The 19,019-nt window shown below is 35.2% G+C and overlaps 1 protein-coding gene across 2 annotated transcripts; it reads left to right on the top strand.

The window, feature by feature from the left end:
• The first annotated feature begins 786 nt into the window (after window positions 1–786).
• Window positions 787–7,022, top strand: LOC141666599 (CBL-interacting serine/threonine-protein kinase 9-like). 2 transcript variants are annotated; one of them, XM_074472682.1, is made up of 14 exons: window positions 787–1,159; window positions 1,443–1,505; window positions 2,775–2,846; window positions 3,071–3,178; window positions 3,285–3,365; window positions 3,843–3,896; window positions 3,974–4,099; window positions 4,165–4,254; window positions 4,537–4,662; window positions 4,873–4,974; window positions 5,210–5,326; window positions 6,170–6,226; window positions 6,450–6,524; window positions 6,588–7,022. In XM_074472682.1, exons 1-14 carry the CDS (start codon window positions 944–946, stop codon window positions 6,606–6,608), a joined length of 1,308 nt encoding a protein of 435 aa, XP_074328783.1. In that variant the 5' UTR covers window positions 787–943; the 3' UTR covers window positions 6,609–7,022. The 2 variants fall into 2 exon arrangements, with proteins under 2 accessions (XP_074328783.1, XP_074328782.1); XM_074472681.1 differs by having other exon boundaries at window positions 790–1,159; window positions 6,621–7,022.
• Window positions 7,023–19,019: the final 11,997 nt, after the last annotated feature.

The raw sequence follows: 19,019 nt of genomic DNA, 5'->3' as shown, positions 1-19,019 counted from the left end.
TTCTGCTTCATTCATTTCCATACAATTTTCTTTTTGGGACGTCCCACTCAATTTTATACATTCTAAAATTAGTAAAAGAAATTAATATAAAAATTAACTACATTCACTTACATCCCCTCATTTCCCCTACACCTATTTTATATATTAAATATTAATTAGTCCCACCCTTCCACCCATTTTTTTATTATTTTTTCCACTAAATTACATTTATTCTTAACCTCCGTCCTCTGTGCCGAATCACTTATGTATACCTCCTCTATCCTTTTCATTTCTTTACAGTTTTCTTTTTGGATGTCGCGTTCATTTTTTTACATTTCAAAACTTACCAAAACTAGTCAATGGATCACCCATATTTCCTCGTTTTTCCTTCCTTTTCACATTACTTTTACCCCACTATCTCCCTTTTATACATTAAAAACACTCCTTTACCCACTTTTCTTTTTGATTTTTCATTAATTTATATATATTTCTTAATTTCCGTACTCAATCCTTTTGATAACAAATCAAAAGGAGGGAGTATTATCTAATGGAACGAAGGGAAAGGGAGTATTATCCTTTAAGGCGTTCATAAGAAAATTTATGTATAGAATTTATGAGTATTATCTAATGAAACGAAGGGAAAGGGAGTATTATCCTTTAAGGCGTTCATAAGAAAATTTATGTATAAAATTTATGAGTATTATCTAATGGAAAGAAGGGAAAGGGAGTATTATCCTTTAAGGCGTTCATAAGAAAATTTATGTATAGAATTTATATAATACAATCGGTAACGAGCACCTACCTTTTTTCCCACAACCACATTGAAACCATACATAAAAAAACAAAGACTAATAATGTTGAGAGTTGACGTGTAGAGTCCTCTCGTATATCCATCATTCTATCATTATGTCTCTGTCATTTTGGTGTAAATTTATAAATAATGTATGGGGTATGGGCATGAGTAATGAATGAGGTGGTGAAAAAAATGAGCAGCAGCAGCAGAGGAGCCAAGAAGGCCGGAGCAACGCGGATGCGTGTTGGTAAATACGAGATTGGCAAAACGCTGGGTGAAGGGAGCTTTGGCAAGGTTAAATTTGGCCGTCATGTCGAAACTGGCCAGAGCGTCGCCATCAAAATTATAGCCCGTGATCATGTCCTGCGTCACAAGATGGTTGATCAGGTTATTTCTTTGTCTTTGATTTAATTTTCTTTCGAATTCCCTAGTTGTTCATACTTCACACTCTTGGTCTATGAATAAATTTATGGTTATGGTCATCTTATCCTTAAAAATGAAGTGGCATTTTGGAAAACACTTGGACCATAACTTTATTAACAAATTTTGTACAACACGAAGTAGGAAATGGTGCACAATAAATTTTAACTTCTCGGGTTATTATTTGAACCTTTTTGTTATTATGTAAGTGGAGTTGATGGTTAACTACCCGAGTGTTTGTTCATGACAGATCAAAAGAGAAATTTCAACTATGAAGCTTATCAAACACCCCAATGTTATAAATCTTATAGAGGTAAGTACTGCTCATGCCTTTAACTGTTATTTTTGAATTCTGTCCGTGATTAAACTCTATTTGAAGCGTTATGGTTTCCAATGTGCTTAGTTGTTAAACTAGGTAGCTAATTAAGATTTGGTTTGCTGTCAAAGTATTACTCTATTAAGAATGCCGAAAAACATTTACTACTCAGAACAAAGTTAGCCTTATGTTGCGTTTTTTTGGAAAGAAGTGGGATGGTTCGAGAATGTGGGATATCTATAGAAATCAAATGAAATTAAAAGGAAAAGAGGGATGAGTGAAAAACATTTGGGGATTGTAAATTACTCATGATGAAATTTGTGAAGAAAATGGTGGAATACACGAAACTTAGTTCATATTTCATTCAGTTCTCACCTCATATTGTTCCATACAAGTGGACTCAACTTAGTTCAGATTTCATTCAGTTCTCACCTCATATGCTTCCATCCAAGCGGACTCAACTTTAGAGTTTAGCATGATGTATATAACAATTGCTTTCTTTTATATGCCTATACAGGGGGTGTATTGAACTGAGATTTTAATGCATCATATATAATTCATGAATTTTAATGGATTAAATCTGATTTTGATTTTACGCGGATTCTAAATAAAATGTCTTAGAGTTGATGAATAGTCTTTAGGATTTTAACACAATCCTTCAAAATCTCATAAATTATGGTGGGATTTCAAAAACCATAAAATACATTGAACAATCCCACAAAATCCACAATTTAATGAAGTTCAAAAAAATCCGTCAACATGCGAATACCATCAGATTTTAATGGATTTTAAATAATCTAAGTTGAATACCATCAGATTTTTAAGCATAATTTAAAATCATGATTGAATACCACCAGATTTTGTAGCATAAAAAAAAATTCTAGTTGAATATCATAAAATTCTGATACATTTTTTAAAATCCCAGTTAAACACACCTAGATTTCATTAATGAAAAAAAATCCTTTAAAATCCTGGTTCAATACACCCCCTTAGGTTTCGTAGATATGTCTTCAAGTAAAGTAATTGAATTTTTAGTAATCTGGCAAGCTATCATATATACTCTCCATGAATACTGATAAAATTATTCTAGAATATTATACCCGGCTTTTAGCAAATGAAGAAATCACATTCTAAAAGGCTTATATCTAGAGAGTTTAAGAGTATCTACACGAACACGAGGAATTTTACGAGCTGAAATGTGCATGTTATGGACCATGCTATTTAACTTCGTCAACTTATTGATGTATGTGGTCAACTTACAAACAGGTAATGGCAAGCAAAACCAAGATCTTTATCGTACTTGAGTATGTCGATGGAGGAGAGCTCTTCGATAAAATTGTAAGGTGTTATTATTTTCACGTGTATGTTTCTAGCATATTAGCTATATTTACAGAAAATAAGAAGAATTAGCTGCTCAAAAGGGGGGGGGGGGGGAAACGTATAAGCAAGAGAACCAACACTATCGTGGCTCTTTCGATATTCTACACACAGTTTGTGTTGCTTTATCTGATAATGGATGTTATAGCTTTGAACATGATATATAATAGTTCTTCAAATTTCAGGCCCAACAAGGGAGACTCAGTGAAGCTGAGGCCAGGGGATACTTCCAGCAGCTCATGAATGCTGTGGATTACTGCCACAGTAGAGGTGTCTACCACAGAGACCTAAAGGTTAACAAACTCTGCTTTGTATCATAATTTAGGGATGAGAGTTAGACTTCAACTGACTATCTCTGAAACAAATCTCATGATGTGATATACCTGGCATCTACTGCAGCCTGAGAATCTGCTCCTGGACTCCTCTGGCACTCTAAAAGTCTCAGACTTTGGATTGAGTGCTTTGTCGCAACAGCTACGGGTAAATGTCATATCATTCTGCAATTTTCATGTCATAGGAAGAAAAATATTTAAAACATGTGATAAGGACTATCCCTTTGCGAAGAAACATATTACTTGGCTACAAAACACTCAAAAGTTTGGTGATTCTACTTTATTTGGTTAAATCATCTTCTTATAATCTACCACATCAGAGAAGTTCCTTCTTCATTTTTCAACATGATCATAATTTCCAAATTTACTGTCCAAGAGCTTGATGCAAGTTCACTATTTGAATCCAAGCCAGTAATATAGCTCTTCAGTTTTTAACATTACAATTTTTTTGCATAGATTTTTAGTTTTGAATAAGATAATTGTTTCAGGGAAATTGTTATCAATTTTAGATCTGATCCGGGTCACTAATATTTTTTATACATGCATAATATTATAATTTTAGTTGAAGAGTGGGAATGGAATTCGTCATAAATAATAAACTTTTTTATCTCTCAAACTTTTTTAGGATGACGGGCTTCTTCACACTGCTTGTGGAACTCCTAACTATGTTGCTCCTGAGGTACATTCTATAGAGTATGATATGTGAACGAATTTGGAACTTCAAATTTTATAAATATGAGATGTTTTTTTTATCAGGTGCTGACTGACAGAGGCTATGATGGTACAACATCTGATGTATGGTCTTGCGGAGTCATTCTATTTGTTTTAATGGCTGGATATTTACCGTTTGATGAGCCTAGCCTCCCTGCCTTGTATAGGATGGTATGCTTCGAGAGTTTGGTGATTTTTTGGGATTAAAATCTTCAACTAACTGATCATATTCACAGATTCAAAGGGCTGATTTCACATGTCCTCCATGGTTTTCACCCGAAGCAACAAAATTGATTAAGCATATTCTTGAGCCAAACCCATGCAAAGTGAGTTCCAAAACTTTTGTAATTGAACTACGACTGCTTTGGCTCTCGATCCATTTCACATTAACTTGTTTCTACTTTGATCATCAGTATTTAGATGTCTATCCATATGGGAATGTCTATATAATTTGTTTCTGTCTGTAACTTAAAGTGCACAAATGAAATATTAAAAGTGTCTATCCAGGAAGATGCATGAAAAAATTTACGGGGCTGTATATATTGTCAATCAGAAATATCGCATGCTTGATTTGATCAAATGTATATATTTTGCTATATATTTTGCAGCGGATTACAGTTCCAGAAATCTTAAAAACTGATTGGTTTAGAAAAGGATACAAGGCACCAAAATTCGAGCAGGAAGTGAATGTAATGAATCTTGATGACGTGGATGCAGTTTTCGATAATTCAGAGGTGACTTGTAATTTTTTTTACAGACAAGTGCATATAGTTATGCACCACAATTGTGATGTCAAACAACTGAACTGATACAATGTTATGCATCTTGGTGACCTTAGTATCCAAGTCAATGTCTTCATGCGATGCTAAGATTTTTTTTTTGTTTTATTAACCATACTTATACGAACTTGAAGTCTTTTCTTTCATTTGTCTTCTTGATTGCAGGAAAATCTTGTTACGGAAAAGAAGGAAAAACCTGAATCCTTGAATGCCTTTGACCTCATTTCCAAAACACAGAATCTAGAAAATTTGTTTGAAAATCAAAAGGTAATATCCGGTCAAGTTTTTTCCTCGTTTTACATTTTTTTCAGAGTAGTAAAATGTTAGTAGTTTGCAGTCTTTTGTCCAGTGAAGATGAACATTAATAGTAAGTGTAAATGGTTTTACCTTCAATATCTTCTCTCATGTGATTTGTTGCTTTTGAATGTCTATAATACAGTAAAAATTTACCATTCTTAACTTTGTTTGGAACCCTGATTGGATTTATATACCTGAACAACAGGGTCTTTTTAACAGAGAAACAAGTTTTGCTTCCAAGCGTCCTCCAAATGAGATAATGTCCAAAATTGAGCAAGCTGCAAAGCCTTTAGGTTTTAATGTTCATAAGAGAAACTATAAGGTAAACTTTCCGATTGGATCTTCAAGATAGTTGTGTCTTTTAGGAACTGAACTACTCAGTTACAATGTCATAGCATTAAGAAATGTTAAACACACAAGATACGAGCGTACATTCACGTAGATAATGGTCTCTTTGCAGGTGTATAGTAATAGACAGGGAGAAGGGAATGTGTGGCTACGTAGGTTGCCATATGTCGCCTTACAGTTTTTGAAAATATATTTTGACAATTTTACTGTCATAATTTGATGCATGCAAATGAATAAAGGGTTGCAAATCAAGTTTCAAAACTTTCGCAATAAAATTAAAGTAATACATTGCAATTTTATACCATTAAATCAGAAATTTTAGGCGCTCCTATTTATTTATTTATCGTGTTGTCTTATTTTGTCACCCTTTTAAGTATATCTCTCTAGTATACGTACTCCCTCAAATGTAAATGCTCCCTAGTTATAGGGGTCATTAGATCTCCTCTTACTCTAACCAAGTTGTTACATTTACTAATTTATGTTCATAACTCCTTTGTACTCCACCAGACTTTGATATATAATTATGTGCCTGTAATCGGTTTACTGAAGAGTGGAAAATAAAGCAATTAGCGCTGGCTGCGTGCTCTCAAGACCTGCATTCTACATACAAAATGTTATACTGAGCATTTAAAAGATCATAACAGACATGCATGGGTATCACATCCAATAGTCGCACTGTTAGAAAAGTTTAACTAGAAAAATATATAGAGCTAAACTTGGTTAATGCTTGCAACATATTTTCTTTGTTCGGTAGATGTGTAGGAAAAAAAATAATCACACTGGTATCAAGCTATTTGATAACAGTAAACTATTGCAGATGAAATTGCAAGGTGATGAAAGTGGAAGGAAGGGGCATCTTGCTGTAGCTACAGAGGTACTATCTTGATTCTGAGTAAATTGCAGATATATATGGGTAAATGCAACTGACTAATAGTTGTAAAAGGATGTAGATAAACATTATTGATAATTTGTTTTTACATATGGGTATAAAATTAGAAAGAAAGTGGTAGACATTTATTCTGGAGGAAAGGGGAATAGATTTGAAACTAAATTACCAGGAAAGGTATGATTGAATGACAACTGGCTTTTGACTTCAGGTTTTTGAGGTGGCTCCCTCGTTGCACATGGTGGAGCTCCGGAAAGTAGGTGGTGACACACTAGAGTTTCACAAGGTATATATGTTATTTATGAAGTGAAGGAATTTTTTCAATATTAACATTCTGCTCTCTTGACAGACTGTATTTTCGATTTTCTGAAATCAAATGTAGTTCTATAAAAACTTCTCGACGGGGCTAGAAGATATTGTTTGGACTGCTGAATCAAATCAGGTCGAAAAGAAGTGAACAAGTTGTCTTTTTGTTGGGTATGCATGTACTCGTCTATTTTAACTTGAATGTGATCCTGTCTAAACCGGTGAGGAGCATCTCGTGGATGTCTTACGGTATCAGAAGCCTCTTTGTATAGGCAGACCCTGCATTTTACTTGTAGATTAGTATCTGAGAACAAGTTCTCTCGTGTAAGATTCTAAGTTGTACGATAACGTTGGTACATCTCTGTCAGAAAGTAATTCTCCAAGCTGAGTTAGCTCAACTGAATCTTTGCCTCGTCCCAGTATAACCCTGGTTCAACATTATCTCTAATTAGTATATCCTTGTTCTGTTTTCTTTTAATCATCTTTGTTTACATTCTTTTTAGCTAATTATCATCTTTGCGATGTGATTTTGTTTACTTGTTTCATCCACTGCTAACTTATGTTAAACAGCTTCCCAGATCAGACATCAGGCCTTGCTATTTCTAAATGAGACAAAGATTGTCATTATAGCTCCCAGTCACAGAAGAATATTTAAACCTGTGATTTTCGCAACAACACTTACCTTATAAACACTTTTTTCAATAACACAAAAATATTTAAGTTATTCAAAGCTCTCCATTTCAATTAAACCTAATTAAATATAGCTCTATTTTACTGTTAGATGTAAATTTTATCACACTGATCTCAGTAAACTGCGAACCCAAATTCAAATGTGAGAATATTAACATTCAAATTATCAAAATGAATGTAAAAGCCAAAGATAACTTTCTGGAGGCGCAAGAATTATTTTATGGGGGTCTGAACCCTAAAGTTCTATTCCAATATTTATATACTGGAGTCTAACTGCTACCATCCAAAAAACAACTCAGCATCTCAAAGTCTATCACTATATGTATAAGCAGACAAAATTAGTGGTCCAGACTAACACTTAAACTATAACTAATTACAATTTAGAACTAATTACAAGACACATAATTCTACACCCCACTTCAAGTTGGACTTCAGAGAGATTAACAAGTCCTAACTTGGCACTAAGAAAATCATGTTGCTATGAGGATAAGGACTTGGTGAGAATATCAGCAAGTTGCATAGCAGAGTGCACATGAGAAGTCGAAACAAAACCAGCATCTATGTTTTCTCTTCTAGCTTCAGATGTTTAGTTCTTTCATGATGAACTTGGTTCTGAGCAATATATTCTGCAGATCTGTTGTCACATAACAGAGTAATAGGCTGAGGCACATCTTCATTTAAGTCTACAAAAATTCCTGCAATCCATGCTAGTTCACTTGTGGTCTATGACATGCTTCTGAGCTCCGCTTCACATGATGATTTAGAGACAACTTTCTGTTTTTTATTTTTCCATGAAACCAAAGATGATCCTAAAAACACACAAAACCCTGTGAGAGATCTTCTGGTAAAAATGCAATTTCCCCAGTCAGCATCACTGTAACCGAATACAATATGATCATTTTTCTTTGGATAAAACAACCCCAAATTTACTGTTCCTCTGAGGTATCTAACAACGTGCATAGCAGCTTGCTAATGAGGCTTCCTTGGACAACTAACATACTGACTTAACTGTTGAACCGAAAAAGTTAAGTCTGGCCTTGTTAAGTTCAAGTAAAGTAATCTCCCAATCAATATTCTGAATTGTTCGGGATCATCCAATAATTCCCCTTCATCATTAGAGAGTTTGACACCCTTTGGAAATGGAAATTTTATAATTAAACAATCTTCCATACATGCATCTTTCACAATGTCCAGTGCATACTTTCTTTGGTTAAGCATAGTTCCTTTATTCCCTCTTGCCACTTCAATTCCTAAGAAGTATCTCAGGTTTCCAAGATCTTTTATTGAAAAAGCTTTATTCAAAATCTCTTTCACTTCTGCAAATTGATTCTACATCATCACATGTAATGATTAAATCATCAACGTAAACTAGTATGATACAACACTTACCATTTCTTTCTCTCATAAACATAATATTATCTCTCTGACATTGTCTGAAATTATGTCAAAGCAGCAATCCAAGGCCAAATAACAATTAACGAAACAAAACATGTAGGTAAGCAACATGCATATCAGTAACTGTAAGAACGAAGAAAAAACAGAAAGCGTACCGGTAACCATAGCTTTAACACAGTGAAAAGAAACAGAAAAGCGGTGGTAGCCAACAGGTACAATGCAACAAGAAAAATAATCAGCTGAGTCGTCAAGCCTTACTCGAAGCCCTGACTGCTCTTGAAGAGATAATTTCCCCCACCTGTTGCATTGGGTGCTTGCAATGCCTCCTCCAAGATAAAACAGCTCCGGACTTGATGTTCACAGCAACAACAAATCCTACTTCGACTAGCACCTCAGTCGCCGAAAAAATCAGCAGCTCAGAATTGTGTTTGGGAGAGAAGAGAAGTAGAGAGAAGAAGAGAATGTAGGTGTGGTCTCTTTTCATCAACAACTTAGGCCTCTATTTATAGTAGAGGCTAAGTATAACTGATTACCCTGACTTTAATAGACTTTAATAGACTTTAATATCAGAAATCAAAGCTGCTCATTTAATACATAAATCAAAACTGCTGATTTTGAATTTAAATAAAATGTAACAGCTTTTGTATATAATCCACACATTAAATCAGTTTTAATATTTTCAATTATGAATATATATATTATCAGTTACATGTCCAGATTCAATTCATTGAATCTGACTCAGCCCACTTACAAAGTGACCAAGCCCAACAGAAATAATTATCCAGCCCGACTGATAAATTAATTTTAATTAAAAAATTAAATCACAAATAAATAAAATCCTCACTTTATTTATTTTCAATGTGGGACAAATGACACATTCTCCATTTCAAGCTTTTACAAGCTACTAGTTTCAACTCTATTTTCGTATGGATTTCAATAAAAAAATACTTAGATCCATATATAAAAGTTTAAGTTCACATATCATGGAACAACTTCCAATCATTAGATTTTAGGATTATCATCAAGAACATAATAAAAATTATGATCTAAAATCCATATTTTCTAACAATCCCCCATAAATCCATACAGAAATGCGATCAGGTTTTTCGCCATGACATGTTTTTCAGAGTCGGTACCCTTCTGGGTTTGAACCCTCCTAGTCCTCTACTTCAATGGTTACCAGATTCAGATTGAATGTTTCACCTTGAATCTTAATCCGTTTAATATAACCATGTTCCATAGACGACAAGTCAACGACTATGGTGCCAATCTACGGCTTTGAGACATTAATGGTCATCTCTCAATCCTGTTCGTCGAATGCTTCAAGGAATAACCCTTTCCTCTAATTGCGACCACACAATTATATTCGCTTAGCTGGGCATCTCCAGAGATATACTGCTTCTATCTCATCAAATGACTTGATCACATTCAAAGTTTTAACACTCTTGCTTTTCTAGCAGTGTCAGTACCTTTTAGGTTTACAGGGGATAGACTCAGATACAATAGTATCATCTATGTAGCAAAGGTACTACCAATTCATCCTTACAGCTTGTTATTACCACATTGAATACACTTCGAGGGATCTCCTCTCATGTGTATTGGGTTCCCACTGTTGATGAATTATGATGGGTTGACAGTCCCATCCCCAACCTTGACTTGAGGACCACTGCAGGTTCCGGTCCCTTAGTCAAAGGATCAGCTATATTATTCTGAGTTCCTATGAACTCTATAGCTATAATCCTATCAGACACTAAACCCCTTATATACTTGAGTCTAACTTGGATGTGTCTCTTTATTTTAGCATTATGCTTTTTACTGCTAATCTTGTCGATGGTTGTTCGACTATCACAATGAATAGCAATAGCAGGAAGCAGTCTGCTTACTACAGGTATCGCAAACATAAGTCCGTGTAACTATTCAACCTCCGTTCCCGTGGCATCTAGTGCACACAATTCAGCCTCAAAGGTAGACCGAGTCACTATAGTCTGTCTGCTTGACTTCCAGGATATTGCTCCACCTGCCAAGGTGAACACATATACAGTCACTCCATTGGAACCAGACTTCTTAGCTATCCAACTTGCATCACTGTACCCTTCAAGCACACTGTAAACTAAGGTACATGGTGCCTTTTAGATATCTAAGTACTCTATTAAAAGCATCCCAATGAGTTCTGTTGAAAAGCTTGTATATCTAGCCAACTTAGACACAAAATATGAAATATCTGGTCTAGTACATTTAGCAAGATACTGAAAGCTCCCAATAATCTGAGAATACCTTAACTGAGACGCAGGAACTCCTGAAGTATTTTTGACAAGGGCAACTTTAGGATCATAGGATTTACTAGCGATTCTACACTGTGAATAACCATATTTCTCAAGTATAGATTTCTCTGTATAATGAGATTGAGTCAAGGTTATTCCCTCAACCGACTGAATCAGCTTGATTCCAAGAATCACACTAGCCTCACCCATATCCTTCATTTTAAAATGCCTTTTCAATAATTCTTTTATCTCGTTAATAATCTCAATATTGGTTCCAAACAATAAGATGTCATCCACATATAGGCAAGGGATAACACACTCACTACCATTAACTTTGGTGTAGACACACTTGTCACTTTCATTAACCATATAACTGAATGACAATACAGTTTCATCAAACTTTTTATGTCAATCCCTAGGAGTTTGTTTCAAGCCATAGATGAACTTGATCAACTTACATACTTTCCTTTCATTTCCAGATGCAATAAATCCCTCAGGCTAGTCCATATAAATCTCTTCTTCAAGTTTACTATGAAGAAAAGTGGTCTTTACATCCATCTGATGGATGATAAGACCATGGACAGAAGCCAATGCTATAAGCATTCGGATTGTTACCATCCTTACAACCGGAGAATATGTATCAAAGTAATCAATTCCTTCATTTTGCTTAAAACCCTTAGCTACCAGTCTAGCTTTGTACTTATCTATTGAGCCGTCAGGGTTCAACTTCCTTTTAAAGACCCATTTGTACCCGATAGTAGAACACCCAGGTGGGAGATCAACCAACTCCCATATTCCATTAGAAACAACAGAGTCAATTTCACTCTTCATAGTGCCCTTCCAATGCCAAGACTCCGAAGAATCCATAGCTTATTGGAAAGTTAAAGGTTTGTCCTCGACATTGTAAGTGATAAAATCACCTCCAAAGTTCTTAACTACCTTTGCACGCTTACTTCTCCTTGGTTCCTCTACTTCCTTAGGAATAGAGCTACTACTATGTTCCGCCCCCACATTTGTCATCTTTTCCATATGATCAGGTATAGAACTCGATGTGTGAGTAGAATCTTCCTCAGAAGTCATTTTAGGTATTCCAGACTTCACAGGGTAGACATCCTCAAAGAATGTAGCATCTCAAAATTCAACTATCGTGTTTGCCATTATACCATCTATGTCAGATTTTAATACCAAAAATCTCATAGTTGTAGTGGTTTCAAGATAGCCCAGAAAGATACAGTCAACAGTTTTAGGACCTAGTTTCTTTTTCTTGTGTTCAGGAACAAGCACCTTAGCAAGGCACCCCCACACACGAAGATACTTAAGACTAGTCATCCTGCCTTTCCATAACTCCAAGGATGTCTTATCCATGTGTTTCAGATGGACTCTTTTTAAAATATGGCACGCCGTATTTAGAGCCTCTCCCCACGTGTATTTAGGCAACCCAGAGTTAATAAGCATACTATTAATCATATCTTTAAATGTTTTGTTCTTTCGCTCAACAACCCCATTGGACTCAGGTGTGTATGGTAAAGTAACTTCATGAACTATACCATTGTTTGCACAAAATTCATTAAAAGCGTTACTCGTATACTCACCACCTCTACGAGATCTCAATTGTTTAAGTACCTTACTAGTTTATTTTTCTACTTCAGTTTTATATATAATAAATTTACTAAGTGCTTCATCCTTATGTCTAAGTAAATAAACATAACAATATCTACTATTATCATCTATAAAAGTAATGAAGTATCTAAACTAGTCCTTGGTCAACACCACCAAATTCACAAATATCAGTGTGTACAAAATCTAACAAGTCTGAATCCCTAACAATGTTATGAAAAAGTTTCCTTATTTGTTTAGTAGACACACATACTTGACATTTATAATTCTTTTCTATGGTATGTTTTGGAACTAACTCTAAGTTCATCATATTCATAAGAGCACCAAAGTTTAAGTGACCTAGTATAACATGCCATATATTCGAGGATTCCACACAGTTAACAGAAGGAATAATATTATTATTCAAATTCCCCAAAACGGGTTTTAACATTAATAACAAATAAACCATTTGACAAGTAACCCTTGCCAAAAAATGTACGAGTATGAATAAGAACTCCTTTATTACACTTGAAAGAAATTTCAAAACCACTAGAAACTAAACAACTTCCACTTATTATATTTCTGTGCATGTCAGGAACATGATGCACTCTATAGTCAGAGATAGTATACGTCCTGAAGGGAACTTCAGATCCACGTTTCCTACTCCAAGTACTTGAGCAGCACTAGCATTCCCCATCTTCACAGTCAAACTATGACTCTGTTGATAAAATACAAATAAATTAATATCAGTACAAATATGCACATTAGCTCCAGTATCTATCAACCATTCATTTGACAGATAGGTAGAAAATATTACAGGGTTGTAGGATACATACCGGTCAATGTCGGTTTCAGAAGTCGTAGCCTCACCAACGACCATATTCATTACGGGCCCACTTGCGGTTTTAAGCACAGCATTCGCTTGCACTACCACCTCAGTTTTCTTCGCTTTCTTTATAGGGCAGTCCTTACTCCAGTGCCCAACCTGCCCACAAGACCAACATGGTTTGTTTGCCTTGGGTTTCTTGGCCTTGTCCTTGTCACTCTTAGGTTTATTACTATTAACTTTCTTAGCAACATCCTTCCTTTTCTGTCCTACAGTTGCTACGTTTACATTTGAGGTACCGTGCTCAGTTGGCATCACATGTCCCTGTTTGGACTTGTGTTGTTCTTGGACCGAGATGTCCAACATAAGGTTGGTTCAGGTGATCTCTTATTTCTGTCTTTTCAGGGAGAGAGATAACTCTTCCCAAGACTTCGAGAGCTTTTCAATCATGCTCATAACCTTGAACTTCTCAGGGAGATCCATTCCAGACTCCTTCAAAATATGCAGTATCATCTCGAACTCATGCACTTGCTCAGTCATGGACTTATTGTCCACCAGCTTGAACTCAAGGAACCTTGCCACAAAATACTTTTCCAGACCTTGTGAGCTAGTATTATGTGTCTGGTCCAGCTTCTCCCATAAGAGTTTTACGGAGTAGGCATCGGAAGAATACACATAAAATAAAGTGTTTGTTAGAGCAGCCAAAATGGCCGCCCTAGCCACCCCACTTCACAAAAGCCTTAACCGTGTCATCCTTCTCTTGATCTATAACCAGTTTCTCATATTCCACAACCGGCCACAAACCCTTTATAGTCAACCACAATTTCATCATTTTCTACCAGCGAGAAAAGTCGATGCCACCGTTGAATTTCTCCGGTAAACCGGTTAATTCAGCAGCTTGTGGAAAGCTATAAGTGGTCCAATCAATGACCCCAGCAGTTGGACTCGAACTACCACCAACGGGAACCTCAGTTTCACTAACCATTATGATAAATACTATAAAACAATTTATCTCTTCAAGAATGTTGGAATATTGACTATTACAGCAACATAGAGGCAGTTATATATCATATTTAACAAGCCAAGGTCAAATAGCAATTAACGAAACAAAATATGTAGGTAAACAACATGAATATCAGTAACTGTAAGAACGAAGAAAGAACATGAAGCATACCAGTAACCATAACTTTAACACAATGAAAAGAAATAGAAAAGCGGTGGTAGCCAACAGGTATAATGCAATAAGAAAAATAATCAGCTGAGTCGCTGGGCCTTGCTCGAAGCCCTGACTGCTCTTGAAGAGATAATTTCCCCACCTACTGCATTGGGTTGCTTGCAATGCCTCCTCCAGGATAAAACAACTCCGGACTTGATGTTCACAGCAACAAATCCTACCTCGACTAGCACCTCAGTCGCCGGAAAAATCAGCAGCTCAGAATTGTGTTTGGGAGAGAAGAGAAAGTAGAGAGAAGAAGAGAATGTAGGTGTGGTCTCTTTTCATCAACAACTTAGGCCTCTATTTATAGTAGAGGCTAAGTATAACTGACCACCCTGACATTAATAGACTTTAATATCAGAAATCAAAACTGCTCATTTAATGCAAAAATCAAAACTGCTGATTTTGAATTTAAATAAAATATAAAAGTTTTTGTATTTAATCCACACATTAAATCAGTTTTAATATTTTCAATTATGAATATATATTATCAGTTACATGTCCAGATTCATTGAATCTGACTCAGCCCACTTACAAAGTGACCAAGCCCAACAGAAACAATAACCCAACCCGACTGATAAATTAATTCTAATTAAAAAATTAAATCACAAATAAATAAAATCCTCACTTTATTTATTTTCAATGTGGCACAAATGACACATTCTCCATTTCAAGCTTTTTACAAGCTATTAGTTTCAACTCTATTTCTCTATGGATTTCACTAAGAAAATACTTAGATCCATATATAAAAGTTTAAGTTCACATATCATGGAACAACTTCCAATCATTAGATTTTAGGATTATCGTCAAGACCATAATAAAAATTATGATCTAAAATCCATTTTTATAAACAAAAACGTTGATTTGTAGTCTTTTCCTAAAATTTGTTTGTCCCATCTAACAACCAACCTTGCCTTTAGTCTTTCAACGGTTCCCTCTGGTTTTAATTTTACCTTATATACCCACTTAGTATCAATTGCTTTATGTTCTTCAGGGAGGTCAGTTATTTCCCACGTTTCATTTCTCTCTATAGCAGCAATTTCTTCTTCCATTGCAACCACCCATTCCTCTTTCAATGCGGCTTCTTTATAATGGCATGGCTACTTCAACCTCATGACATTATTTAATGATATTTGATATTCTGAACTATAGTAATTTTGATTGTCCAAGTCCGTGTGAATCAAATTCACACTAGCATCTTCTTGATTTTCTTTTCTACCTTTCTTCTTCAAATATTCACTTTTATAATCTTTGAACCTGGAAGGAATTTTTCTCTGCCTCGTTGATTTTTCAACAACTTCTTCACTTTGCTCTGCCTATTGCGACATAACATTGTCCCTGACAAGTTCATCGCTAACTTGTTGATCCCTCACTTGCTGATCTCCACCAGAACTTCCAGATTCTAAATCCTCATTAGCAATCATTTGTTCATGTGTCAAGTATGGAAATGGAAGTGCAGATGCATCTTCTTCTTCATCAAAGAACTCTTCTTTATTTAATAATTCTGGTATGATTGATACACTTTCTGGAAGATTAGAAACCTCATTTGCAGATTGTTAAAAAGGAAATATATTTTCCTTAAATACAACATCTCTTGACACGAAATTTTTTCTTGTTTCCAACTCAAGTAATTTATAAGCCTTTTGCCCACCTAGATAACCTAACAGTACACACTTTATATCCTTTGGTGCGAATTTATCGCCTTTTCTTTGAGTGTTGGCTGCATAGCATAGACATCCCACAACCCTCAAATGATTATAGTCATGCATTTTTTTCATCAACTTCTCATAAGGACTTTTCCAGTTTAAAATAGAAGACGACAATAGATTTATGATGTGAGTTGCTGCTAAAACACATTCTCCCCATAGATTATTTGGCATCCCTGCATGTATTTTTATGGCTCTAGCCGTTTCAATTAAATGTCGATACTTCCTTTCAACTCTTCCATTTTGTTGTGGCACTCCAGCTACACTTCTTTGATGATATATTCCATTTAATTTAAACATTTTAGAGCATTCACTGTTCAATATTTCAGTTTCATTATCACTTCGTATTGCTTTTATTTTTGTCTTAAACTGATTTTCAACATTTGCTAAAAAATCTTTAAGGACTCCACTCACTTGTTCCTTGTTGGACAACAAATATGTCCATGTAGCTTGTTAGATATATTTGTGATGTCATGTCTAATAATGATTTGTGTTTATTTTTCATATCTTAACTAACAGGACAAATCAGGACTTAACTGGAAATTGGTACTTATACTGAAGTCAGAACTTAAGATATCAGAACTTAAGTTATCAGAACTTAAGATATCAGAAAATATTTATCAGGAGATAATATCAGGATTTAAGAAGACTTTCAGATAAGGAATGCGGCTGATTGAAAGGAAAGAAGATCGAGACTAAAACAAGAAGAGATATGCATGGAGAAGAATTCTATGAAGAATAGAAGATTTGGAGGAAAAGATAACTAGTTGATATATTTTAGGATGCAGACTTATATTCGATATCAATTAGAAGATTATCTTGTAACTGTGTGTCTATATAAACACAGCATAGGGTTTACACTATATGTGTTATCTTAATCGAGAATATTATTCATTGTAACCCTAGCAGCTCTCGTGATATTTGTTCATCACTGAGAGAGAACGGTTCCATTGTAATACTGTTTCATTAATAAGATTATTTTTTGTTTCATACTAGTGTTCTTAATTCGATTTGATTGTAGTATACACTGTATTCAACCCCCTTCTACAGTGTGTGACCTAATGAGTGGTATCAGAGCCTATCTGTTAACACATATACAGTAAAGATCCAAAACAGTCATGTCTGAAGAAGAGAAAACTCCAACCAAGCCCACTAAAACTGAAGAAACTCCAAAGACTCAAATGCATAATCGATATGAGACTATTAGGGTTCCCACACTGAAACCTTCTGAGTATCCCATATGGAAAATTAGGATGACTATGTTTCTGGAAGCTACAGATGCAGAATACCTTGACAGAATTAATGAAGGACCACATAAACCAACCAAACTCTCTGTTGTAGTTGCAGATCAGCCAGCATAGACTGTACCAAAGGAGAAAAGTGAATATACAGCTGAAGATATCTCATCTATTGCCAAGGATGCAAAGGTAAGGCATTTGCTGCATAGTGCCATTGATAATGTCATGTCAAACAGGGTAATTAACTGCAAGACTACAAAGGAGATATGGGATGCCTTGGAAACAAGATGCCAGGGAACTGATTCAATTAAGAAGAACAGGAGGACTATACTCACTCAAGAGTATGAGCACTTTGACTCAAAACCTGATGAGTCATTAACTGGTCTATATGACAGATTTGTCAAACTCTTGAATAATCTGTCACTGGTGGACAAGGAATATGATCTTGAAGATACTAATCTTAAATTCCTTTTAGCTCTTCCTAAAAGTTGGGATTTGAAGGCAACTACTATAAGAGATAACTATGCTCTTGATGAAACTACTCTTGATGAAATTTATGGTATGCTCAAAACTCATGAACTTGAGATGGATCAAAGAAGCAAGAGGCATGGGAGAAAGTCAAGAACAGTTGCTCTTAAGGCTGAGGAGGAATCCCCCAAAGTGGTTGTCTCAAAGAAAGGCAAAGGAAAGGCTCTCATCACAAAGTCTAATACTGAATCATCAAATTTTGATAGTGATGAGGATTCAGAAACTAAAAGTCTATCTGAGATGGATGCTGATGAATAGATGATGAAATTGTGTGCTCTTATGGTGAAGGGTATCACAAAGATAGCCTACAGGAAATTCAGAATGGGAAAGAAATTTTCCAGGAAAAGTGGAAGTTCTGATAAGAAGGGATTCAGAAAATCTGAAGGCAAAGAAGGAAAGTTTGACAGAGGAGATTACTCAAATGTTAAATGCTACAATTGTGGTAAGAAAGGCCATATATCTCCTGATTGCAAGAAAGGAAAAGGTGACAAAGGCAAGGCATTTGTCACAAAGAAGAAAAGCTGGACAAATACTTCAGATCTGAACATGAGGTGAACTATGCCTTAATGGAAAATGCTGATAGCAGTTCTGAAGCTGCTGAGTTAAAGGTACCTCAAACAACTTATGTTTTTTATACTGATGATATTACTGAGTTGAGATATTATCTTAAAAACATATTCATTAGCTATAGAGATCAGACTTTAACATGTGATAGGTTAACTTCTGAAAATCTGGCTTTTAAGAAAAGGAATGACTATTTAGAAAAGGAGTTAATTTTGTTCCATCAAACTCAGAAAGAAAGAGATGATGCTTTTAATGTTAGAAATGAAGTTTTAAAATTGAATCAATCTCTAAAAACTGAGTTAGAAAAAGATTAAGAGATTATCAGGACTTGGACTAACTCTGATTGAACAACTCAGAATTTACTAGGTAGTGGAAACTGGAAAGAGGACTTAGGTTATGGAGATGATAAAAGTGAAACAGGAACTGAACAAATTAAGCCAATTATTGTTAAACTG

Source organism: Apium graveolens, chromosome 6 (assembly GCF_009905375.1).
Source record: "Apium graveolens cultivar Ventura chromosome 6, ASM990537v1, whole genome shotgun sequence".
NCBI lineage: Eukaryota > Viridiplantae > Streptophyta > Magnoliopsida > Apiales > Apiaceae > Apium > Apium graveolens.
Note: the sequence above shows the minus strand (reverse complement) of the source record. Positions and strands in the feature narration are given on the sequence as shown.

Excerpts from the sequence above, each read along its gene's own strand:
- LOC141666599 (XM_074472681.1), top strand. The coding sequence starts at position 944 with ATGAATGAGGTGGTGAAAAAAATGAGCAGCAGCAGCAGAGGAGCCAAG. Across the intron at positions 4,663-4,872 it reads CAGTTTTCGATAATTCAGAG|GAAAATCTTGTTACGGAAAA; the intron begins GTGACTTGTAAT and ends TCTTGATTGCAG. Across the intron at positions 6,525-6,620 it reads ACACACTAGAGTTTCACAAG|TTCTATAAAAACTTCTCGAC; the intron begins GTATATATGTTA and ends AATCAAATGTAG.